This window comes from Schistocerca serialis, chromosome 7 (genome assembly GCF_023864345.2).
Source record: "Schistocerca serialis cubense isolate TAMUIC-IGC-003099 chromosome 7, iqSchSeri2.2, whole genome shotgun sequence".
Classification (NCBI taxonomy): domain Eukaryota; kingdom Metazoa; phylum Arthropoda; class Insecta; order Orthoptera; family Acrididae; genus Schistocerca; species Schistocerca serialis.
Genome location: NC_064644.1, coordinates 568929124 through 568956750, shown reverse-complemented (window position 1 = coordinate 568956750; position 27627 = coordinate 568929124). Strand labels below are relative to the sequence as shown.

General features: G+C 42.2%; 1 protein-coding gene across 1 annotated transcript in view; it reads left to right on the top strand.

Annotated features, from left to right (window-relative positions):
• The window catches only part of LOC126412482 (UDP-glucosyltransferase 2-like), a 109528-nt gene that overhangs the window by 40810 nt on the left and 41091 nt on the right, over positions 1 to 27627 (top strand). The window contains exon 5 of the mRNA XM_050082102.1: positions 5580 to 5802. Coding sequence (XP_049938059.1) covers positions 5580 to 5802 — 223 coding nt within the window. The remainder of the gene's footprint in view (positions 1 to 5579; positions 5803 to 27627) is intronic.

Sequence of the window (27627 nt, the reverse complement as noted above, 5' to 3'; positions counted from 1 at the left end):
TTCATGTTCTATTTCTTGTTTTTGTTCCACAGTCGCAGTTTTATCAATGGTATTGAAATATATCCCTCTTCTGCAACTGTAATAAGCGACTTATTTAGACCAGACGCGTTTCTCTCTTTTGAAGCATCATAAGAGGACTGTATATTGTGTCCTCCATTGCCAAGACACCTTTCGTAGTTTTGTGCTGCGGTAGCACAATATTCAACGTTTGTGTTGGTTCATCAGTGTTTTAGCAAATAAATGCTGTTTGTGTGTGCCCCACACAAAATTATATTTGACATAGCTCTGAGCACTTCACTGACAGACGGTATATTCAAGTCCTAATGTTTTTGTAAGTCCACAGTTTTGTTTAATGTATTTTGTCTACTTCCTTTTGATTGATTGAAGTGCTTTAAAATAAAGCCAAACGTGCCCAGTGTAAGTAAAAGTTTTGTTACAGTCGCGAAAGGTGGAATATTTCTCAATATTACATACGACACTTATGTGGTACTTAAATTAAATTAAATGTATAGGTATCTTGTCCATATTTCATTCTCAACATTGTGGCAACTAAAATCGACCGTACAGAAAGTATACTCTATTTAAACTCTTCAAAATTTCGTGCAAAGGTTTACTATATTTAATGCTGCATAATAACTGCGTTGAACATCGAAACAAAATTAAGTCATTTATGGGGAGAAGGTATCAGTCAAGAAGATAGGTAAAAATCTAATTTTTGAGCCAAATAGTTTTTGTGGAATCGAGTGATAAAGAGTGTCAAAGCAGTCGGAACACAATGTGTCTGCACAAGCGAGCAGTGCAGTGACAAAATCGCCCACAGCGAGGAATGCAGGGAGCACGTCTTTGTAGCAGCGAAAGGGTTAACGCGACCGTGGTGGCTTTATTTCACGAACTGCGCGCTCCCCCCTACACGTAAGCTTGCGAACTATGCTATACTATGGCGCTGCTTCTATTGGCGCGTGCGTCGTGTGCAACTGGCAACGCAGCAATCTCTAGCGTCTGGGCGGGCATGCGCGTGCCGCCAAGATAAAAGAATTGAACTATAGTCGTGTTGGCGATGGCTCCTCCGACGCGGCAGCTGTCAGGCGATGTGATGCTGTATCTGGTGTGTGGTGCCGTGTGCAAAGCGAAGCTCGCGGCGAATCGCGCTGACGCAGTCTCGTAGTTCGTTGGTAGGCGGGTAGATGGCGCAGGCGTCGTATACTTCGGGGGGTTCGCCACTAGATGTCTAACTCCGCGTCGTCGTTGTTTCAGCTTCAGCCACTTGGCTCCGCTGCAGTCACTGGTCAGTGTGGTACATCTCCGCTATCCAAGTCCTTGCTGTTGCGGCATGTGGAACTTCTTCACTGCCTCAGATTCCTTGGCTAGCCGCTCACAATCTGTGTGATGTCATCCAACAATTACGCCAACAATTACTCGCAAACGCAGTAACAGTTTATGGGTCCACATCAAATTGAGCTATTTACACTGTTCAAAAGATAATTTCGGATACAAAGTCACTTGAAAACATTCTCCTGATACTCTTGTAACCGAATTTTAACTGGTTCAGTCGCGATTATACACAAACGCGTCTTTTCTTAGAATATGAATTTTACTGCAATTAACGCAGGTTCTCGTGTCCATACTTCAATATATTGTTTATTAAGACTGCTCTTGTCATTTCAACTCGTAAAAACAAACTGTTCACTGTTTCTCAGTCACTTTTGCACTGTATTGTCTAAATAATGTGCTTCGTTCCCGCGATTTCTAATTTCACCATAAATACGTTACATTACACTGTTTCTAGTTGGAATACTATAATTATTGTCACTGTAACGACAATACCGAATTATTCTTGCACTAAAATCGTCCGATAATAGCAAATGTCTTTCCACTGAAACCAAAAATGGTGCTTAAGAAATCATTGTTCGGATCCGAAGATTGCAACTGTCCTTTTCACGGGAGCCAAGATGAAACACCCCCGATTAAATTTCCTTCTTGAATTTTGTGTAATTTATCGAAGCCGCCAAACAGTTAATTATTATAATTATATGACCGTGTGCTTAATGGATGAAAGGCTATCGGTTTTTCTGCTGTGGTTTCGGGGGTATTTCAACCGAGTGCGGCTGTTTTGAAACTAAATAGTGGAATGATTGAAAGTTTGTCTATTATTAAGGACCATTAAGGTTGTGATGTACAAACTGATATATATTTCCTACTAACACACAAATTCGGAGGCAGTTGCTACCTTCGCCTTACACATCTAATTACAGTTACATCTTTTTATTGGTTGTTGGTTTTCAGTACTTCGTCACATGCAATCTGATGGTTAACATTCACAACAATCCTCACTGCAGTCCATGGTTGTTGCTGGCCGACGCGGTTGACGCGAAACACGTAATTCGGCACTTGTCACTTTGTTTCATATCACTCGCGAATCGGTATTAGTGAGGGTCAACCCCACGACGATCAGGGGGACGTGCTCACTCGTCATACTCCGGTGAATTTTACTCGACCACCATTCTTGCCCGTCTTTCCCGCACTCCTTTTCACTTGACACTCTCCAGTACTACTCCTCACTCAACACTTGTCTCACTGCCTTCTGCAGCGCTTGACAATCGACTCCTGTCTACTATCGACCTGGGCGTCGGATACTAGCATCTATGTTCGTGGGATCACGGATCCCTTACAACTTCTCTACGATTTTTGCGTAACTTTATGGAGTAGGAGTGTCTAAATTACAGCCGTTGAAGTATCACACACTACGAGTATGTATTGCAGAGTAGTTACGCTATGTTATCAAAAGTACACAGACATCTGGCTGAAAATGACTTAACAATTCGTGGCGCCTCCAGCGGTAATGTATGGTGTCGGCCCACCCTTAGCCTTAATGACAGCTTCCACTCTCGCAGGCATACGTTCGATCAGGTGTTGTAAAGTTTCTTGGGAAATGGCAGCCCATCCTTCACGGAGTGCTGCACTGAGGAGAGGTATCGATGTCGGTCGGTGAGGCCTGGCACCAAGTCGGCGTTCCAAAATATCCCACAGGTGTTCCATAGGATTCAGGTCACGACTCTGTGCAGGCCAGTCCATTACAGCGATGTTATTGTCGTGTAACCTTCCGCCACAGGTCGTGCATATGAACAGGTGCTCCAACGTGTTGAAAGATGCAATCACCATCCCGTAAGTGCTCTTTAACACTGGGAAGCAAGAAAGTTCTTAAAATATCAATGTAGGCCTGTGCTGTGATAGCGCCACGCAGAACAACAAGGGTTGCAAGCCCCCTCCATGGAAAACACGACCACACCATAATACCACCGCCTCCGAATTTTACTGTTCGCACTACACACGCTGGCAGATGACGTTCACAGGACATTCTCCATACCCACATCCTGCCATCGGATCGCCAGGTTGTGTACCGTGATCCGTCACTACACACAACGTTTTTCCACTCTTCAATCGTCCAATGATTACGCTACTTACATCAAGCGAGTCGTCGTTTGGCATTTACCGGCATGATGTATGGCTTACGAGCAGCCACTCGACTATGAAATCCAAGTTTTCTCACCTCTCACCTAGCCGTCAAAGTATTTGCAGTGGATCCTGATGCAGTTTGGAATTCCTGTGTGATCGGCAGGATAGATGTTTGCATATTGCACACTACGACCCTCTTCAACGGTCGGCGGTAGCTGTCAGTCATCCAACAAGGTCGGCCTGTACTTGTGCTGTACGTGTCCCTTCACGCGTCTACTTCACTATCACAACAGAACCAGTGGACCTAGAGGTGTTTAGGAGTGTGGAAATCTCGCGTACAGACGTATGACACAAGTGACACCAATCACCGCGTTCGAGGTCCGCGACTTCCGCGCAGCGCCCTGTTCTGCTCTTTCACGATGTCTAATGACTAATGAGCTCGTTGGTATGGAGTACCTGGCAGTAGGTGGCAGCACAAAACACCTAATATGAAAAATATGTTTTGGGGGGTATCCAGATACTTTTGATCACCTAGTGTATTTTGTTCCTGGTTCCCGATCCTTTACTAAGCTTGGTTTCCACTGAAATTTAGATCATACAGTGCATGAGATAGTGAATGGTTTGAAGAGGTCACTTACCCTTCTGTTTAAGATGCATGGAATCCTTTCGCGTTTATTGGCGGTACAGTAATTACAGAAAATACGAGTTCATTGTTATGTTTGCACATCACGTTTCACTCCTTCACAGAGACTAACTTTGTTCTTACTTGAAGTAAAATGTGAATAACGGGTGTGTCTTGCTATTTTTGCCACCTTTGCTCTTTAATGAATTGATGCTATCTAGTTCAGTGACTCAATTTACATTATTTTTGTACAGAATTTATATGGGGATGCTAAATAAAGTGTCTCAGTCAAGACTGGTCCTCTGCTACGCTCCATCTTCCGAGTTACTCATGTCTCTTGAATGTTTGCTTCCTACTTCTGGTGAAAAAGTCTTTCACATTGATTCAAAAAGGCAGAGCCAATTTCTCTCCAATTTCAGTTGAAACAATTCCACACTTCAAGAATATGGATAAAAATGTGTAAAGTCCTCCAAATTTTGTGGTCGGTCAGGTTCGCAGAAACTGACACATCAGTTTTCTATTTTATGGATTCTTATGGATTCGACATTAAAAAAAAAATGATATATTACAGATTAATTATCTCATAAAAGACAACTAAGGGTTCTCTTGAAGAGAATTTTATTTGATTATCTTGTTCAAGGTGTCACATGGCTACATTAAAAACTAGGAATAGTACGATGGTGTAAATTTCGGCAAAGATAAAATTTTCCAATTTTCCCGAAGTCGCAATAAATGAGGTTACAGACAGAGCAAAAATCTCAGAAACCAATGCCTAGAGCTCCAAGTTGTGTAGAGCACATACAACAGTTTGAGATTTGATCTAAACCTAATATTACACATGACAAACGCAATATAAGAAGGGCAAGTGCATGTCAGGTATGTATATATATAAATTTATAATGCACACTTTAAATCTGATTTCTACGCAACAAAGAAATCATAACGATAAAACGACCAAGGGACTATAAAAAAAACATTGTTTAATGATGTAATACCATTTTGAAACATTCCCGCGCGTATTTTGTCAGTGAAGTAGTATGCAATATCTAATTCTTTGGTACTAATATATTAATGTGTTATTTTATTGTAAAGCTACAGCCATTTGTTTACATTAGTCTGTTTGGCCTGCTTTGCAATCTAGCATGTACAGGATCATGTGTATTTTTACAGTACTCTATATCTGTAATAAAAGGTTTTTTTTACCTTGATTTCTATTTTTCTAGTAAATGCATCAGACGCACCCAGCAACCGTGATACAGCATGCATATTTTAGTACATCTAGATTTTATGGCCACCTCAATTTGAGCAAGATGGAAAGATGGACTGAGTTTTCTACATCTTCCAGACATTTTACCTTATTCTCTTTACACATAATTAATCTGGGTTTGTTCCTCTGCAGAGGACCACACAACTCCATCCGCACAACACTCCCAAGTCATGTTCACGTCAGTCCAAAATATATGTACAGACAGTGTGATTAAAGGAGACATATTTGTACCCACAGGACGTGAAGAAATTCCTGGACGAAGCAGAGCATGGAGTGATCTACTTCAGCCTGGGCTCTAACGTGCGCAGCAACTCGCTGCCAGACTGGAAGCGACAGGCATTTGTGGAGGCATTCCGCGAGCTGCCACAGCGCGTGCTCTGGAAGTGGGAGAGCGACACCCTGCCCGATCAGCCAGCCAACCTTATGGTCAGCAAGTGGCTGCCCCAGCAGGCCATTCTGGGTGAGTACCCGAACACCACACTGTGTGCTCTGGAAGTGAGAGAGTGATACCCTGCCTGACCAGCCAGCCAACCTCATGGTCAGCAAGTGGCTGCCCCAGCAGAACATTCTGGGTGAGTACCCAAACTACACACTGTGTGCTCTGGAAGTGAGGAAGCGACACCCTGCCTGATCAGCCAGCCAACCTCATGAAATGTGGCATAATGGTGGTATGAGCGGATTGTGTACATTAAGGGGCAAGGGTATGGATTTATGGCCTTAACCTACTGTTGTGCTAATTGATTTATGACCCCCTAGGGATAATCCGTCCTTCAGAGAAAGCGCACCCCTTACTCCTCCACCTTCCCCACCCATCTGGGATATGCCCAACCCCTTCCCCCTCGCCCTCGCCGATAAAAGCACACTTTTGATATCAAATTAATCGATGAATTAATTGCGTTTATAGAAAAAAATTTGCAGGAATAACCCTTGACCTATTGTGCCACATCCAATATTCTGTCATTGAACATGAGCTGCTTCAGGTGAGGCTTGAGCTATTCGAGCAGTCCCCTTCCCACCACTCAGATTGATTGACTAATTAATTTATATCCTTTTGTGTGGAACGTTTCCTTGGCGGAACTGCCCCCTTCTGAAAATATTGATTGATTGGTGGAAAATCGATTGCAGTGTGTGGAATATTGTTTACTTAAACATTTTATCTGATACAGCGTGTGGAATATTCAAACAATGGCGACTCATTTTTTATTGTGATAGCACAGCTGTCAGATCCTGCATCACCCTGTGAAGGACCGCCGATGTATAGTGATACTAACGTGCTTCAAATGGTTACTTCCCATCACGTACCACAGCTGGTTCCGCATATGCTGCCAGTTGTGGCCAGACCAGATCACGAAAAAAGTAGCGTTCACCTGGTTCAAATGGCTCTGAGCACTATGGGACTTAACATCTAAGGTCACCAGTTCCCTGGAACTTAGAACTACTTAAACCTAACTAACCTAAGGACATCACACACATCCATGCCCGAGGCAGGATTCGAACCTACGACCGTAGCGGTCGCGCGGTTCCAGACTGTAGTGCCTAGAACCCCTTGCCACCCCGGCCAGCTAGCGTTCACCTGGGAAACACCCAAGCCTTCACTTGTTGGGTACTGGCGCAGGCGAGAACTTCTTCAAAGACAAATGACTGACTATGAATCGTTGCCAAAGTCAATAAATAGGTTGACTAATTAACTTCCAGTCATGTGATCATGATGTAGGGGATATAAGGTGGAGAAGGTAGCTCCCTGGTCTCATAGTCAGTCTCTGGAAGAAGAAGAACCATGAAGTGTGAACAGCAGAGATCGTACAGCTACCCCTAGCAGAATAGGATGAAGCAGAGGATTAAGTACTCCTTACTAAATAATAAATCTTGGTCTCTCTGTCTGTAGGTGCTATTATTGGATATAATGGTTCTTCATCTTTTCGACTTCAGCTTCAGCTGAGATGACATCCAGCTCGCTGGGACCTGCAGTGGTGTGTGATCCTCTAGCAGAGCTTGTCAGCATGTTGGAACCAATAAATGTGGCCTTTGGAGGACTGTACTGGGCTCCAAGATACGCATCATCCCAGGACATTCCAGTGTTACTGCAAGGACAGAGTGTTCTGTGGTGGATGAGAAGCTGCCAATTCCCCCAGTGCTCTACTCCTTTTCACTTCAACTTTTTTAACAGCTAACATTTCGAAGCGCTTAGATATTCACATAGAAGCATCAGTAGGCAGTGACTGGCGTGTTGTGTTAGAGACTGAAAATTAATCGAGAAGTGTCAGAGTCTGGTTTACAGAGTTGTAATGGGATGAACTGTGTCATGCACAATACTGCATCAAGCAAAAGATGCATTCCGAGTGTTCTCCATCTCTGAACATTTACTTTGGTGGCCTGACCCTATCTATAACATCATTGTACGATGGCGTGACACTCATGGAGAAACCTATACGTTGATTCATTTATCTGCAACACTCCACCATTACAAACCAGTTCAGCCTACAGATGGTGCTATCCCTTGTGCTGGAAAGACTGAACCGTGGGCTGCTGTATGTTCAAAGTGTGTGTAAAGACATCATGAACTATCTCCGCACATATAGTGTGCATGCAGACAATTTAGAACTGTGTATCAATATGGTGCCGAAAGAAGAAACTAAAGGAACACCCATTAGTTTGAAAGAAATACACAGGGAAATTAGAGTATACCGGAAATACTGTAAAAAATGAATTAGTGGTTTTTGTTGCTGAGGTTTGGCTCGTGGGGTGCTCAACTGCGCGGTTATTTGCACCCGAACAAATTCCCAACCTTTGTTCAGTCCAGTCTCACCACTTTCATGAATGGTGATGAAATGATGAGGACAACACAAACACTCAGTCATCTCGAGGCAGGTGAAAATCCCTGACCCCGCCAGGAATCGAATCCGGGACCCCGTGCTCGGGAAGCGAGAACGCGACTGCGAGACCGTGACTTGCGGACAAGTGTTTTTTGTTGTTGATGTAATGTATCCTATGTATCAATGCTGAAATGTAAATCATTTATAAATGTAAATTATATATTCAGAAGTCATGGTATGAAATGTCTCCTTAGAAAAATTATAAATGACTGTGCTTAAACTGACACACAATATTTTTAGCGCAATGCAATCTGACTTTCAAAAATCACTACAAAAGAATGGCCCTGACTAACATTAACCTTTACCTTTCACAAATCACTTACCTCACAAAAATCTTCGTTACTCGAACTACTGCAATACAGCGAGCGCCACTACAATACAGCGAGCACCACTACTACCAGCTAAATAAAAGATTCAAACTACGGAAGGCACTAACTACTGATAGGCATAGTTAGCAAATGAAAGATTTTAATAGAGAACAAACAATGTATTTACCTTAATAGTGTTGAAAAATCATAATATACATAGCAGTTCATGACATCCAGTCTTACAAATTTCAAAACTCCACCATTTCTCTCCCCACATCCATCACTGCTGGCAGCTCACCTCCAACTGCGCAACGCTACGCGCTGTTCACAGCCAACTGCCCAACACTACAATGGCAGACAACAATGCAAACTAGCCATAGACTGCACACAGCACAGCCAGTGATTTTCATACAGAGTGCTACGTGGCGTTACCAATATAAAAACCTAAACAGCCTACTTACATAGCCCCCCATGCTCCCCACAAAAAATTTTACAAATTGTTTTGCGCAGTGGCCAATAATGATTTGATAAAATTTTTCATAATTACAATAACAAAGATATCAAATGCACACACTTATTGATACAATGTTGGTCAACAGCTAAAATTTTCTCACAGTCCATAAAGACAGTCCTGATCATTCATCACAGTAAAATTGCAGTGTTTTTCTCAAAGGCTGAGCAGTAAAAGAAAATGCACACGGAAGTAGTGGATTTCCACGCAGTCTTGAAGAAGTAGTGTTGTCCTTCCATCGGAAAGACAGTGCTGACTCTCGACATGCAGACAGGTAATGGGCCACAACAGAGCAAACCCACAGCAGAGTCATTCAAAGTTTTGAAGAATACTGGTAGGTAGGTCATCACAGAGCAGACCCACTGTAGTCCTGGTAGAGATTATGATATTGGTGGGCCACCAGAGGTGCAGACACACTGCAGTCCTTGTAGAAATAATGGTACTTGTGAGTCAGACAAGGTGTAGACCCACTGTAGTCCTTGTAGAAATAATGGTATTGGTGGGCCATCAAAGATGCAGATCCACTGTAGTCCATGTAGAGACGGCCAACAGCCATCTGTTGCGACTGTGCAGGTGCACAATCACCATCGAAGAGTCTTCTACTATATAGCAAGTCCATAAACCACCACTTGGGCACTCACAATTTTTTTTTCTTTAGAACCAGCAATGCTGTTATCCAGTCCCTTGCTGAATTATTAACACACGTGCAAACACTAACAGTCCCTACTTCTCACATATTGTCCATATACTATGACCAACAGAAACGTGTGCAGTGAAATGGAACTTACAAGTTAATAATATGATGAACTGGTGTCAATTACAATTTTATAACATAAGAATACAATTACAAAGGTACAAAATACATAAGTAAAGAACATACCAATACAGATAACATTTGTAGTACAGGCTTTACAAAAGAATCGAAATAACATATACATCAGTGTTACTGGAATTATGACATGAGTACATACATAAAGATGAGAATAAATTTTGAAACATCACCTTCACATATGAGCAACAAAACAGAATAAATAATGTCTAAACATCTTTACAAAGTAAATAACATATTATCAGAAAAATTCTACAATGTAACTCTCATCAGATAAACACATAAAGACAGGAAGAACACAAATATACAAGAGTACACAAACACATAGCAGAATAACACAGTGGGAAAGGACAGGGTTTGTTGTCAGTGTAACATTTGGTACTGCAGTATTTTGCAAACAAAACCTTTTTTTTCTTGGAGATCTCCCTTCGTTCATCATTATTCCCAAAAAGTCCTATCTATACCTGCTTTCTGTACTTGTTTCGTATAACCTCTCTATGCATTTCTTCCAATTCATCGCAACTCATTCTCTTATATAGTCTACTCCCTCTTAAACTAACTTAAATCTACTGAGCTCAGATGCTAAACTAAGGGACGAGGCAATGCAGCAGCACAGAACAATTAATACAAACAGCAATGACAAAAAAGAATGGAAATTGGCAAAGCAAGCAGCAGCAAATGCAATAACTTATATCTAAACATGACAAAGCTCAAGCAGAAAAAATATTACAGTAAAAATGGCCATGTTTAATACCTATGTCACATCTTAACACTAGAGTGATGCATCACAAGAACTTACGCTAGCAGATAAGTTACCAAATCGTAAAAAAATTATTTATGCCATTCCTGTGAAGGGAAATGTCTATTTATGTGCCCTCGTTTTCTTTTGACTGGATCTGTAGGCATAAAATAACTATATTAGTACATCTACTAAATTTTATTTTAACCAATGCTGCAGTGCAGCTAGCAACTAGATATTAAACAAAATGAGTAAATAAATACATAAAGCTAGCCATATGGCATTTCTCTCAACTAGCAAGACAATAGCCGTGAAATGTTTCTCATCGTTTCATTAGGCATTTTAGTAAATATCATAAATTAAGAGATCCACAGTATAATCACATGTTTTCAAGTTTGAGCGTGTTGTATTTGCGGTGCTTTCTACAAAGGAATGTCAATAGCAAGGATAATGGCCTCCCCCTTTTTTTTTCTCCACCTGTGCCTCTGAAAGGCACACACTAATGGCTTTTTGCCAGGCGACTATCGCGCAGCTGGGTGCCCACGACTCATTACGTGAAGGTGGTCACTTAACTTTCTTACTGAAATATTTACGACACCAGTTTGCATTACAGTGACAGTCACATATAAAAAATTTCACAGGTCGAGAATTTGTGTTGCAAATGTGTAGAAACAAAATCCTATGAATATAACAGTGTTCAAAAAGTTTTCGTCGGCATTGTGATACATTCGCGCATTTACACACATTTCATAACTCTTAAAGTACGATTCTTGGTTTCCAACATCCTTTTTCACAAACCAGAGTCCCTAACCATCACTCGTTATTCCTTACTTTATTACACATATACATATTCGTTGACACTTCTTCAATATTTCATCAAAATAAATACGTAGCATAATCAAATTCCTCATTTACGGTAGCATCATCTTATTGATCATAAACATACCTCAACAGCATAATACATATCGTCGTCATAATAATATCATAACATCTCAGTCAATTCTCAAAATCGTCGTAGCTTCCTCCAATAATTTCAGAACCTAAAAAAAATTCTCTGCTCATTTCAGTAGTGTCATCTACCTCAAATGTACTTTAAAATCATGATCCCATACCAAATACATCATTCAAAGCTCTCATAGTATCACAGTGGTTCCGAAAAAATATGAACAGTTCACAAAGTACAGACAAAATACAATTTCGTAAGTGTGAAGTTATCCAACTGCGTAATTACGTAAACATCTGTCACTGATGTAGTAAAGTAAATATTTGTCTCTCTCAGTTAAATGATCAGATAGTTGTGTAATTCTGTGTTAGAGAAATATGCTACCGATGTGTAAAGTTGTATAAGCAAATACCGTATTAGCTAGGGCTCCTTGTGCTTGCCAAACACATGGTACACAAAGTGAACATGTACCCCCCTGAGGATTAATGTAATTATACCCTCAGGTGTTACAGATTACAGCAATGGAATGAAATGTATTACAGAAAACTTTCTTTGTAATTCAAAAATCTTTAAAAATAAATGCTTTACGTACAAAATTAATCACTCAAATACGTGTCCTGTAGCGCTAAATGTGCATCTTGCTGTAAGATAATTCTGTGGAAGTGTCGTAGTTATCGTCCTCTATAAGCAAAGTTCTAAGACAATGTACTTACCTCATCATAAACGAAAGTGAAATGCTTTGCGTATAGATATCGTAGTTATTATGTACCTTACCGTGATCAAGAAAGTACTATAATGTGACGTATTGTTGTGCTACGAAAAAGGCTGTCTCATTGTAGCTATACCACAAAAGTTGCTACTAAAACATGTTTTAATTTCCAGAATAATACAAAAAAACTGTACAGATACAAAACAGATACACCGCAAAAGTAACAATGTAAATTTTGTCACATATTAGTAGTATCGTGATATAATCGTGTAGCTGTCAAAGAAACCAAATACTAAGTCATCAGTAATCTCACGTAAAGTACTTCAAATAAAGAATGTCTTTTCAAGTAAACCAAAATGTTGCATTAAAATCTCATTAACAGTATATGTTCGAAGTATGTAAGCCATATATTCGTTATGTAATCGTGCAACTAACAAGGAAGAATGTACAAATAACAACACTGTGTCGTCTGTTCACTATAACAATGCATTCGTAATTACTTGTCTAAGTTCCCTAGGTTCTTGACTGGATAGTTAACTTTAAAACATAGTTGCATGTTAACATTTTGTAAGTGTGACAAAGAGTACCAGTAACGTGAAGTGAAAAATTTTATAGCAAAGACTAAGTTAAAAAGCAGATTATCATTCAAGAAACGGTTTTACATCTGAAATGTGGTGTAAACCTTTACTCTTCCTAGTACGCAGAGTTTCAACTTCAACGCAACTATCATGTGGTATACGGTACATCGGTAAAGAATGCTCAAATGTTTCTCAAGGTTAGCGTCTATGTTATTTTTCTCTGAGGCAGCCGGCGCACGTGGCTCCCTGCGGTGCGAGTCGTTGTCTGCTATCTCTTTGTTGGCGTGCGTCGTTATTGGGATTAGGAGACCTAACTTCTACAAATTCACCTTGCCGAGATGCCCCTGCACTGTTTGAGCCACGCCAATTTTGGTTAAATTCTGTTCTGTTGTTAAGATTATATCGTCTGTCGTCATGTCGGTAGTTCCTGTAGTTTCTTTCTTGTCGGTTAAGTGGTGGAGAATTTCTCCCTGAATTATCACTGCACGGTGGACCGTTGCATCTGAACTTATTTTGTCTCCCGTGATAGTAATAGTTCTGGTTGCCATATTGTCTGTTTCTATGATTGTCTCTGTCATATTCATTACTACGGAAGTGCGATCTTTCTCTGTAACTATTATTCTGCCAACGGTTGTCATACGGGTGGTGTCTGTTTTGGTCATGATTTGTGTTGTCAGAATAGCCTTGTCATGTACAGTTATTATTTCTTTCATCGCGGAATTGCGACGGATGTGACCTGTAATTGTTGTGTTCCAGTTTTCGCTTTCCGCCATTGTCAGTGTCAATTTCTAATTCTTGTAAGAGTCCCTGAAAAGCTTCAATGTCGTCTTTGCAGCGTCCTGCCAAAATAATATGTCGTAAATGTTCAGGTAATTTGATTAAGCAAATGCGGATGAGTTCTGAGGGGCTGTATGGGTTTGACAGGTACTGATTCTTGTGCAACATGTCTTCAAAATATTTCACAAGACTGCAAAATTCAGATTGTTCGAAATGTTTCATCATTATGATGCTATGTTTTACTCGGTCTTGTGTAGCTTGAGACCAACATGCTGAGAGGAAGGCATGATAAAATTCTCCTTCACTGTGGCAATCGTGAATGGCCGATCGCATTCTTACAGCTGGTTCATTCTTTAAATAGCCACACATAAACTCTAATCTGTGCTCTAATGACCAGTTGGGAGGAAAACAATGAGAGAATTGATGGAGCCATGCTTGTGCATGAATGTCGTTGCCAGAATTCTTAAATGTTTTGAATTTGCGTGTAGTAATAAACAGCTTATAGTCAAAATCGTCATGTCGGCGAGTCGCATGTCGGTCATTGTTACGTCGTTTCGGCGGTTCCATCTCAAAATTCGGTGTACCTTGCCAATTTCTTTCATAATTTCCGAAGTGCCCTGTGTTATTATTTTTTGACTTTTCCGTATTTCGATGTCCCTCTTCCCGTATTGGAGCGCGAGTGTCCTCTAAAACATGTAATTCCTCTATTACCTGTGTCAACTGATCTTGTATTCCTGGATTTCTCTTTGGTGTTGCGTATTAATTTGATTCTGATTTTGTTTGAATTTCCTAATTTGTTTGCACTCTTCTGTGTCATTAAAGACTACCGGTTTTGTGTCATTCAGATTATCATCTACCTTCGTAGATAAATTATTTAGCTGATCCGAAAGTTCAGCTACTTTCTCTGATAATGAACTAATTTCCTCCATGTGTCTTTCTGAGCCAATTTTCAGAGTATCTACTGCGTCCTTTAAGTTTTCCTGAGTTTTTGCAAGTTGCGTAACCGAATCGGTAGATGCAACTGAGTCAATTTTAGCTTGCAAGGTGTCGTGATTTTCATGAACAATAGTTTGCAGTTCCTTTATGGCTGCTTCGTGATTTTGTAATGCATTTGCATGACGCGAAAAAATGGGTTGGAAATGCTCACAAATTTGTGTTTTTACGTCATTACAGACTTTTTGACATTTCGATTCGATTTTATGTAACTCAGTAGTTAAATCTTCACGTGTTTGTTCAAGTGTGGTGTCTAACTTTTGATGATTTTGTTCCATTTTGTCTAACTTTTGAAGATTTTGTCCCATTTGTTTTTGATTTTGTTCAAGCGTTGTGTCTAACTTTTGTAGCCTTTGTCCCATTTGTTGCATTAACTGTAATAACAATGCACTGGTGTCTGAAACATGTTCCTCAGTGCTTTTCGGCAGTGAAGTTGCACCGGCAACATTCACATTTTGACAAGCAGAAATTGTGTCTTGACTTATTTGAGAAAACGGTGAGGACCCAAAACCTGAATCTACAGTTTTTGCGAAATTGTGTCCTGTCATTTCGGATTTATGAGGCGAGCTGTTGCCGACCGATCGATCGGTAATGCTTCCCTGTTCACTAATTGTTTCACTGTCTACACCATTATTTGCAGCCCACTCCATTTCCCGATGCACAATTACCAAATTACTTGGTTGAACATTAGTTAATTCATTACACAGTGGCGCTAACACTCTGCTTTCGTCTTCACTGTCATTTCTTAGTTTACTTTGGAGCCTTGTATTACGTTTTTCACACGCCATTATTGTCACAATATTTCACACGATAACATAGAAAAGCACAATTTGAAGAGAAAAATAAGAAAACACATTAACATAGCATTGAAAATAATATATCGTTAATTGCAAGCGCAGCTGCGAAATACTTGGTGCAAATCTACATGCATGCCACGACTGTTTTACTGTACAACAATGAAAAACTGCAACTACAAAGGAGATTCTCTCTACAATTACGCGCTAGCAATAAACAAAAGCTACACTAATTACACAAACTAAAAAAAATCAGAAGATTCCAGTGAGGTATCCTCGGCTAAGGGTCGACATATGAAACGTCCCCTTAGAACAATTATACAAGACTGTGCTTAAACTGACACACAATATTTCTGGCGCAACGCAATCTGACTTTCAGTAATCCCTACAAAAGAATGGCCCTGACTAACATTAACCTATACCTTTCACAAATCACTTACCTCACAAAAATCTTCGTTACTCGAACTACTGCAATACAGCGAGAGCCACTACTGCCAACTAAATAAAAGATTCAAACTACTGAAGGCACTAACAACTGATAGGCATAGTTAGCAAATGAAAGATTTTAATAGAGAACAAACAATGTATTTACCTTAACAGTGTTGAAAAATCATAATATACATAGCAGTTCATGACATCCAGTCTTACAAATTTCGAAACTCAGCCATTTCTCTCCCCACATCCATCACTGCTGGCGGCTCACCTCCAACTGCACAACGCTACGCGCTGTTCACAGCCAACTGCCCAACACTACAATGGCAGACAGCAATACAAACTAGCTACAGACTGCACACAGCACAGTCAGTGATTTTCGTACAGAGCGCTACGTGGCGTTACCAATATAAAAACCTAAACAGCCTACTTACAATGGTTAATAATTCACACATGGAAAGCACAGGCCAAAAGTTGTTAAAAAGCTCAAATAAACATGGCTGCACAAATCAACTGTTGTCGAGATATAACACATTTTCTGTTGCAGTTCATCAGTGTCTGGGAACATATGGCATCTCTAAACGTTTAAGTAGATGTATGATATGTTGTTTGTGCATCTGAATGCAAGATTGAACTCGTCTCTGAAATATGTTACGAAACCTCTGACACAATGCTGGGGAATTCCGTAAATGCTCAAAGGCTGCTCCAGTCCACAAGCATAATTCCTCAAGAGAGTTGACCTCTGTAGCATAGACCGGGCTTTTGAAATGGCCCCACACACAGAAATCCATGGGATTTCAATCCAGAGACCTTGGAGGCCATAGCAGAGGCCCTCCTCTACCTATCCGATGTGGACTATTGTAGAGGAAGCATGGCAGAGCATGTTGTTATGAGTGGCTGCTATCCTCTTTCTGCAACAGAAATGCACACGTGGATTACTACAAGTCTTCATTTACATGAACTGGAAACTTGAATAGAGTCCATGTGTTGTGGTACAAGCTCTTCAGTAGTAGTCCTCTTGCAGACAATATCGGTAATCTTGCTATTGTAAATTTGAGTCTCACTGCTAGTAAGTAGAAGTACTGCTACAGTCACTAATCTGGTCTCTATGTACTGTCGTAACCTGTGAAGAACTATCACCATTCTGTGAGTATACTGACTGACGCCAACTGCGTGATTGAGTCAGTAAGGCCCTCTGATCAGTGGCAGCGGCCTAAATACATGCTGTCGAGAGAGCGTTGGTGACCCTTTGCTTGTCGGTGTGTCTCTGGTCTCTCGTGATAGGCACTCTTAATCCAGTGCCTAATACCGATCTTCGCATTCCTTCTTTGCCGATGGTGTGCTGGCAACAGCTTACACCAACACAACCGTATGTCTGAGTTAGAAGCTGGCACACTTGTAAATGTAAATGTATTGGAGCTCCATGTTCAGGAGTGGGTCAGTCGCACATATTAATGTACATCTGGAAGTACAGTCCGCAGGAACCGCATGTACTGCTGTCTGGTTAGTCTGAGGGGTTTGAGGCATGGCACAGTTATGTGGTCTCCAAGCAGTCCTGCCCAGACGTTCAACGAATAATGCTGCTGATGACGTGATGCATGTGTTGCATTAGAATTGACATTGGCCCAAATGTGACAGTAATGGTAGTTAAAAATACTGTCACAGTTAAATCCAGCTTCATTTGTGTATACTGCTTACAAACAGGAGATTTAGGGCACACTGTTGTTGCAGCCATTGGCAGAATTTCTCTCTAGGAGGGAAGTCTGCATTATTGAGGGCATGCACTCGCTGGAGATAATATGGATAGAGTACTTGTCGATGTAAAACCCGCTACACACTGCTGTGACTCAGGACACGCTCTTAGGTAGTAATCCTCCTTGGTGATGTACTCGGACATTCATGTACAAAGTGTATAACTTTTCCCTCAACATCGGGTGTTCTAGATCTGAGTTGACCTTTTTGTATATCGTGTGCAAAACTAGAAGTTTCTTATGACGCTGATGTAGCCAGCTAAATGTATACCTGTCAGGCTGCCTGTGAAGAGGAAAACCTTCTTCATATAATCATGCAAACTCAAGGGCACTGCCATTTGCCTTGCCATAGATGAAGTCACATCTGCATACTCTTCACATTCGTAGCTGATTGTGAGGCCAGTATGGCACAGTGCATGGAGGGGAAAGGGAAGTAGCTGCGCATGCAACAAACAGACAGTCAATCCAAACCCTGAGATACCAAAGTCAATACTGCAGTATGCAAGGGAATTTACAGTCGTTTCCCAACGCAAATTAATGTTATACCTTGGCAACGGTTGATTTGCTGATCCATGTTTATTGGAGCTTCTTAGTTACTTTTGATCCGTACTTTCCATGTGTGAATTATTGACCATCACTTCTGAAACACCCTCTATACATATATATTAACGCAAATCCTGTGAATTATTTCTTAATTCAGAACCCTCTCTTTATAATTTAGTCACGATAGATCAGTTTCTAAGATGATTGCGCTATAGTGGCTACACATACTGTTATCACAAGTGTTCATTTTTTTATAAAAGCCCATTGCCCACCAAAACCTGTTTTAGTGAGCATCATGGATCATGTCAAGGTGGATGGAGTCCTCTTTGAGAATTTATGTGTATTTTAAAAACGCTGTTTTAACCCAAGTACCAGCTACTGCAAAAGATATTGCATGGTGTGGATGGTGAAAAATACACGACACTTAGTCAAAGCAGACAAATATCCCTGCCCCCCGAAATGGTAAAGCGAAACACAGTGTTCGAATTTGACGATGTTGCTGTGGAAAACCGGGATCAAATTCTACAATATTTCTGGTTTGGTCATCATATGGGTGTTGACGTATTTATTTGAGTCAGACATATTCCGGAATCCCAAAACAGTTGATGAGGGATAATGCAAATTTAACTATAGCTTTTAAACGAGACAGTTTGAATTTAAAACACATTTACCAGGCGCATGTAGGTACCGACATGTGAGTCAATGATTTTGTAAAGATGTACACAGATTGCTGCAATCACACACAGCGGGTTTCGCGTTAGTGATGTCAAGAAAACTGAATGATGCTAGGTACAGATGGAACTTCCAGGAGTTTTTATATATATGTAGCTATGACAAAAGTGATGATGGGTTAGTATATGCTGCATCATGGGCAAGTTCGCACATATGTCAGGCACTCAGCCCGAGGGGATAGGTGTGCATAGACAGAGAATGCGTCTGTACATGGAAAATTTCAGTCTCTTGGGCGTAAATTTAAGGAGCTAAAGATGTCTTCCCAGACTCCTCTCAGGCTGATAAACGAAATAGATGCTAAGGTTAAGGAACTAGACTACACTTACATCATTCTGGGAAAGAAAGTAAACGACTTAGCTCTAAAGGTTGATGGAACTGAAAAGAAAGTACGTAACTGTGAATGCCGACAGACTTACTTGCAAGATGAAAGCAGAGCTCACCATTTGCAGTATAGTCGACAGGACCGATTGCGGACCTCTGGTACAGACCCAAGTGGAGCGTCTGAATCAGAGGCACAGACGGTTCTTCGACCGTGCAGGCTGCAGGTTCCTCGACTTGGGCCAAAGGATGGTTGGGTTTTGGTTCCGCTGAATAGGTCAGGTGTCCACTATACGCAGGAGGCGGCTACACGGGTAGCAGGGGCTGTGTGGCGTGGACTGGGCGGTTTTTTAGGTTAGAGGGTCTCGGGAAAACACAAGAAGGGCTTCAGTCACAAAGGGTGCAGGTCGAACACAGGAAGAACGTAGATACAGGAATCATTGGTATAACAGTTGTAAATTGTCGTAGCTGTGTTGGGAAAGTACCAGAGCTCCAAGCGATAATAGAAAGCATTGATGCTCAAATCATTATAGGCATTGAAAGCTAGCTAAACCTGAATATAAGCTCAGGGAAAATTTTTGCAAAGAACCTAACGGTGTTCCGAAAGGATAGGCTAAATACTATTGGCGCTGGCGTGTTTGCTGCTGTTAGAAGTAGTTTATCTTGTCGCGAAATTGAAGTAAATATTTCCTGTGAGTTAGTTTGGGCAGAGGTCACTGTTGGTAACCGCAACAAAATAATAATTGTACCCTTTTACCGAACTTGCAATTCAGATGATATAATTGCTGAAAGGTTCAAAGAAAACTTGAGTTTGATTTCAGACACGTACCCGACTCATACGATTATAGTAGGTGGTGACTTTAATTTACCCTCGATATGTTGGCGAAAATACATGTTCAGTTCTGGAGGTACGCTTAAAACAACATCCGAAATTGTGCTAAACACATTTTCTCTCGAACAGTTAGTTTAAGAACCCAGGAGAATAGTAAACGGTTGTGAAAACACACTTGACCTCTCAGCAACAAATAATCCTGAGTTAATAACGAGCATCAAAACGGATACAGTGATTAGTAAACACGGGGTTGTCGTAGCGAGACTGGATATTGTAACCCACAAATTCTCCAAATGGTTCAAATGGCTCTGAGCACTATGGGACATAACATCTGAGGTCATCAGTCCCCTAGAACTTAGAACTACTTAAACCTAACCAAACTAAGGACATCACACACATCCATGCTCGAGGCAGGATTCCAACCTGCGACAGTAGCAGTCGCGCGGTACCAGACTGAAGCGCCTAGAACCGCTCGGTCACCGCGGCTGGCAAAGTCTCCAAAAATAAACAAATATACCTATTTGGAAAAGCAGATAAAAATTCACTTGATGCCTTCCTGAGAGACAATCTCCACTCCTTCCAAATTAATAATATAAGTGTAGACCATATGTGGCTTGAATTCAAAGAAATAGTATCGGCAGCAATTGAGAGATTTATACCAAATAAATTAACAAATGAAGGAGATGACTACCCTTGGTACACAAAACGGGTCAGAACACTGTTGCAGAAACAACGAAACAAACACGCCAAATTTAAACAGACGCAAAATCTCCAAGATTGGCGATCTCTTACAAAGGCTCACAATTTAGCGCGGACTTCAATGCGAGATGCTTACAACAGTTTCCACAACGAAATCTGGCAGAAAATGCAAAGAGATTCTGGTCGTATGTGGAGTATGTTAGCGGCAAGAAACAATCGATGCCTTCTCTGCGCGATAGCAGCGGAGATATTAAAAAAAGGTACAAATGGCTCTAAGCACTAATGAACTTAACATCTGAGGTCATCAGTCCCCTAGACTTAGAACTACTTAAAGCTAACTAACCTAAGGGCATCACACACATCCATGCCTGAGGCAGGATTCGAACCTGCGACCGTAGCAGCAGCGCGGTTCCCGACTGAAGCGCCTAGAACCGCTCGGCCACAACGGCTGGCGAGGAGATACTGTCAGAGACAGTGCTGAGAAAGCAGAATTAGTAAACACAGCCTTCCGAAATGCCTTCGCAAAAGAAGACAAAGTAAATATTCCCGAATTCGAATCAAGAACAGCTACCAACATGAGAACCGTAGAAGTAAATATCCTCGGAGTAGTGAAGCAACTTAAATCACTTAATAAAAGCAAGTCTTCTAGTCTAGACTGTATACCAATAAGGTTCCTTTCTGAGTATGCTAATGCATTAGCTCCATACTTAAGAATCATACACAACCGTTTGCTCCACGAAAGATCCGTACCCAAAGACTGGAAAGTTGTACAGGTCTCACCAATATTCAAGAAAAGTAGTAGTAGTAATAGTAGTAGTAGTAGTAATCCACTTAATTACAGGCCCATATCGTTAACGCCCGTATGCAGCAGGATTTTGGAACATGTATTGTTGTGGATTGGCAAGAGAGCCAACCCACTATGAGAGGAAGCCGAAAGGCACGCGTTTTAGCTCACGCAGGCTGGCGTGAGGTCTGGAACAGGACAAGGAAGTTAGACTTTAGCAAAAAAAGGACGTAGCTGTTGGAATACTTAACTTTAATCCGTAAATGGTGAACATCGCTCTTGACGGTACATGTTTCACAGCATCAATAGTAACTGGTAATGGCGCCTTGCTAGGTCGTAGCAAATGACGTAGCTGAAGGCTATGGTAACCATCGTCTCGGCAAATGAGAGCGTAATTTGTCAGTGAACCATCGCTAGCAAAGTCGGCTGTACAACTGGGGCGAGTGCTAGGAAGTCTCTCTAGACCTGCCGTGTGGCGGCGCTCGGTCTGGAATCACTGATAGTGGCGACACGCGGGTCCGACGTATACTAACGGACTGCGGCCGATTTAAAGGCTACCACCTAGCAAGTGTGGTGTCTGGCGGTGACACCACATATATTGTGTTCGAACATTATGAATTACCTCGAAGGAAACGGCCTGTTGACACACAGTCAACATCGGTTTAGAAAGCATCGTTCTTGTTAAACACAACTAACTCTTTATTCGCATGAAGTGTTGAGTGCTATTGATAGGGGATTTCTAATCGATTCCGTATTTCTCGGTTTCCGGAAGGGTTTTGACACTGTACTACACAAGCTGCTTGTAGTGAAATTGCGTGCTTGTGGAATAGCGACTCAGTTATTGACTGGATTTGTGGTTTCATGTCAGAGAGGTCACAGTTCGTAGTAACTGACGGAAAGTCATCGAGCAAAACAGAAGTGATTGCTGGCGTTCCTTAAGGTAGTGTTATAAGCCCTTTGCTGTTCCTTATCTATATAAACTATTTAGGAGACAATCTGAGCAGCCTTCTTACGTTTTTTGCAGATGACGCTGTCGTTTATCGACTAATAAAGTCACCAGAAGATCAAAACAAATCGCAAAACGATTTAAAAAAGATATATGAATGGTACGAAAATTGGTAGTTGACCCTAAATAACGAAAAGAATGAGATCATCCACACGAGTGCTAAAAGGAATTCGTCAAACTTCCGTTACACGATAAATCAACACCATAATTCAACTGAATACCTAAGAATTACAATTACAAACAACTTAAACTGGAAGAAACACATAGAAAATGTTGTTGGGAAGGCTAACCAAAGACTGCGTTTTATTGGTAGGACACTTAGAAAATGTAATAGATCTACTAAGGAGACTGCCTACACTACGGTTGTCCGTCCTGTTCTAGAATACTGCGGCGCAGTGTGGGATCCTCACTAGATAAGACTGACGGAGTACATCGAAAATGGTCAAAGAAGGGCAGTATGTTTTGTATTATCGCGAAATATGGGAGAGAGTGACACTGAAATGATACAGGATTTGGGCTGGACATCATTAAATGAAAGGCGTTTTTCGTTACGAAGGAAACGTCTCACGAAATTCCAATCACCAAGTGTCTCCTCCGAATGCGAAAATATTTTGTTGACACCAACCCACATACGGAGAAACGATCACCACCATAAAATAAGGGAAATGAGAGCTCGTACGGAGAGAGATAGCTGTTCGTTCTTTCCACGCGCTATACGAGATTGGAATAATAGAGAATTGTGAAGGTGGTTCGATGAACCCTCTGCCAGGCACTTAAATGTGATTTGCAGAGTATCCATGCAGATGTAGAAGGTTGAGCGAAATGTGTGTAAGGTGCAGCCTGTGAATCAGCACTCTGAATATATAACAAGGTGCCGACTACGCATAATGTAATAGCAGCATGGAAGGTTGTTCGAGTGAAGTTACGGCTACCAAGGTTAGGGCATTTGGAACGAGAGCAGAGATTGAGAGGAACCTTTAAACCAGTCACTGAATCTCACGATGGACTCTGAATGAAATTTCACAACGACGATGACGACGCTGTTGCTGGTTTCATTAACTATCACAGCGGTGCTGGGAGAGACAAAATATGCAGTGTCAGTGGTTAAAAACCATAGATATTGGGCATCCTGCCAATAACTTTAAATGAAAAAACAATACAGATAGGCGATGGGGAATTTCACAGAACGCCAGGTCTACTGAACTTCATTTTCCCAGAACCCTCAAAAAACAGTAAACTTTTACCCAAAGATCTGGAGATGTGTGATGAAATAATACAACTGACCAATGTACACAGGAAAGCAGGAAACCAATGCAGTGCGAAATACAGACACATTACGAAACCATTATTATTAGAAGGTCGGTATAGCATTGGTGATGGTAATGACATCCAGCATAAAAGAATCAGCTATCAGACCCGTCAATATATACATTATGACGACCCCTATGGCCGCTCGGAGTGGCCGCGTAGTTAGAGGCGCCACGTCACTGGTTGCGCGGACCCTCCCGTCGGAGGTTCGAGTCCCCCCTCGGACTTGAGCGTGTGTTTTGTTCTTTGCATAAGGTAGTTTAAGTAGTGTGTAAGTCTAGACAACGATGACCTCAGCAGTTTGGTCCCTTAGAAATTCATACACATTTGAACATTTCAACGACCCCTATGAGCTAATAGATCAACTACGACTGCTCATGGCATCAGCTGCTGCAAGCAATACCACTCATTCAGATGAGGTTGTCTCAATAATTGATAGTGAGAGGTAATCGAATAAGTCTGACGACAGTATTTGGAGAACTTCACAAACCAGCATGCAAAACATACCCTCGTAGGTATGTTATGATCAAAGGTTTGGATGATTTGTGGTAGGCTGATCTTGTAGATATGAGGTAATATCCACATGAGAGCAATGAATTCGAATATATTTTAATGATTATTGATAGATACTCCCAATTTACCAGGGCAGTACCTGTTAAAACAAAAATTGTGAGAAGCGTTGCGGATGTGTTCGAGCATTTATTGCAGACAGGGATGAATCGATGCCGTGATAATCTCCAAACCGACCATGGTGGAGAGTTTTACGATAGGTATGTGAGGACCGTGACACGGCGGTATCGAATATATCACTACTCAACATCCAACACCTGAAAGCGAGTATCGTGGAACATCTGAACAGAACAATAAAAGGTCGAATGTGGATGCGTTTTAATCTCTGTGCTTCATACAAATGGACAGACATCCTCCCAGAAACAGATCCACAATATAACCGAACCATAGGACAATAAGAATGAGAGCTATCAATATTCGCGATAATGGACTCATCGATATAGTGTACTATCATATTAAAGTGCTCGATCCACGTAAGCAGAAATTTAATGTAGGTGATTTGGTACATATCTCAAAATACAAGACAGCATTTGAGAATTCATACCTCCCAAAGTAGTCGAGGAAGATATTAACAGCTTCCAGAGTGCAGAGAACAAATCCCAGAACTTATATCTTAAAGGATAGCAGTGGCACTGAAATTTCAGAATGGTTTTACGCCGAAAAAATGCAGCCGATCTCAGAACCACTCTTCTCACAGATTGTGTCATAAGACGTCGAGAGAAAAGAGCACCAGTTAAATAAATGGCTTGGTTTTCCTGCTACATAAAACAGATGGATTGACGCTAAAGATTTGCTATAAAATGGGGTGCATAGAGCACAATCATCAAAGTAGCACAACATGCGTGATAGGAGACTTACACTCCTGGAAATTGAAATAAGAAGACCGTGAATTCATTGTCCCAGGAAGGGGAAACTTTATTGACACATTCCTGGGGTCAGATACATCACATGATCACACTGACAGAACCACAGGCACATAGACACAGGCAACAGAGCATGCACAATGTCGGCACTAGTACAGTGTATATCCACCTTTCGCAGCAATGCAGGCTGCTATTCTCCCATGGAGACGATCGTAGAGATGCTGGATGTAGTCCTGTGGAACGGCTTGCCATGCCATTTCCACCTGGCGCCTCAGTTGGACCAGCGTTCGTGCTGGACGTGCAGACCGCGTGAGACGACGCTTCATCCAGTCCCAAACATGCTCAATGGGGGACAGATCTGGAGATCTTGCTGGCCAGGGTAGTTGACTTACACCTTCTAGAGCACGTTGGGTGGCACGGGATACATGCGGACGTGCATTGTCCTGTTGGAACAGCAAGTTCCCTTGCCGGTCTAGGAATGGTAGAACTATGGGTTCGATGACGGTTTGGATGTACCGTGCACTATTCAGTGTCCCCTCGACGATCACCAGTGGTGTACGGCCAGTGTAGGAGATCGCTCCCCACACCATGATGCCGGGTGTTGGCCCTGTGTGCCTCGGTCGTATGCAGTCCTGATTGTGGCGCTCACCTGCACGGCGCCAAACACGCATACGACCATCATTGGCACCAAGACAGAAGCGACTCTCATCGCTGAAGACGACACGTCTCCATTCGTCCCTCCATTCACGCCTGTCGCGACACCACTGGAGGCGGGCTGCACGATGTTGGGGCGTGAGCGGAAGACGGCCTAACGGTGTGCGGGACCGTAGCCCAGCTTCATGGAGACGGTTGCGAATGGTCCTCGCCGATACCCCAGGAGAAACAGTGTCCCTAATTTGCTGGGAAGTGGCGCTGCGGTCCCCTACGGCACTGCGTAGGATCCTACGGTCTTGGCGTGCATCCGTGCGTCGCTGCGGTCCGGTCCCAGGTCGACGGGCACGTGCACCTTCCGCCGACCACTGGCGACAACATCGATGTACTGTGGAGACCTCACGCCCCACGTGTTGAGCAATTCGGCGGTACGTCCACCCGGCCTCCCGCATGCCCACTATACGCCCTCGCTCAAAGTCCGTCAACTGCACATACGGTTCACGTCCACGCTGTCGCGGCATGCTACCAGTGTTAAAGACTGCGATGGAGCTCCGTATGCCACGGCAAACTGGCTGACACTGACGGCGGCGGTGCACAAATGCTGCGCAGCTAGCGCCATTCGACGGCCAACACCGCGGTTCCTGGTGTGTCCGCTGTGCCGTGCGTGTGATCATTGCTTGTACAGCCCTCTCGCAGTGTCCGGAGCAAGTATGGTGGGTCTGACACACCGGTGTCAATGTGTTCTTTTTTCCATTTCCAGGAGTGTATTATAGGAGATGGAGGCATTCTCGACAAACTTTCTGTCGAATAGCACATTCCAGTGTATAATTACTGCAGACATGGTACAAAACTTGAAAAGCGTTTGTGGTGATAAGAGCATTAATCTGCTTGACGAGGTGTGTTTAGGACCCGACACTCCGTACGCAGAACATAAAGATCGCACAAGACGTCATGCTGCAGAGCCAATTTTAGCTGATGAACCCAAGGCAGTGCGTGAGGGAAAGGACATCGGTATAGGACAGCGCACTGCAGCATTTGTAGGTGATAAAATCATGCGCGGTAAAACTAAGCTTGACTTCGGGGGTGATGATTACAAACGACTTATGAACGTTGGACGTCTTGCACTGAAGAACGAGAAGAAGAAGCCAGGGCGGGGATGTTTAAACAACTGTATCCTGACAGCGATGTATGCAGCTAAGAGTGCCCTGAAGCATAAAGGACCCGTTAAAGCACCCAGGATTCTACCGATACTCAAGACATCAGGTGGGATAATCCCTTTCCTCATTCCAGCCCCAGCAAGTCTCTCAGCGACGGGCTTATTGGCTGTCGGTGCTGCTACTGTTACCAGAACAGGCAAGAACGCACAGAACACCCCGGAGCAACTGGACAAAGCAAGAAGACGTAACTACGTGATGGAAGCAGCAGCCATCGGAAAGGTCTATGCCGAACACCATACAATAAAGGACTAGGTCTACTCATAAATTGAAAAAAAAAGCTTGTTAGCTATCGTACTGGATGGATCTATTATAAATAAAGATCTTCTCAAGTTTATCAGAAAACAATTCAGCACTCCAAGATTCCATAAGAATTTTATGGGAGATTTATTACCGAAGACTACGTGGAAATCCGGAGAATGTGCAATTATGAATTGAGATGTTGCTGGAGGACCAGGAAACCACTGGGTGACGCATGTTAAGAAAAGTACAAATAAACGTCTACTATTTTGGCTCATCCAGGCGCCA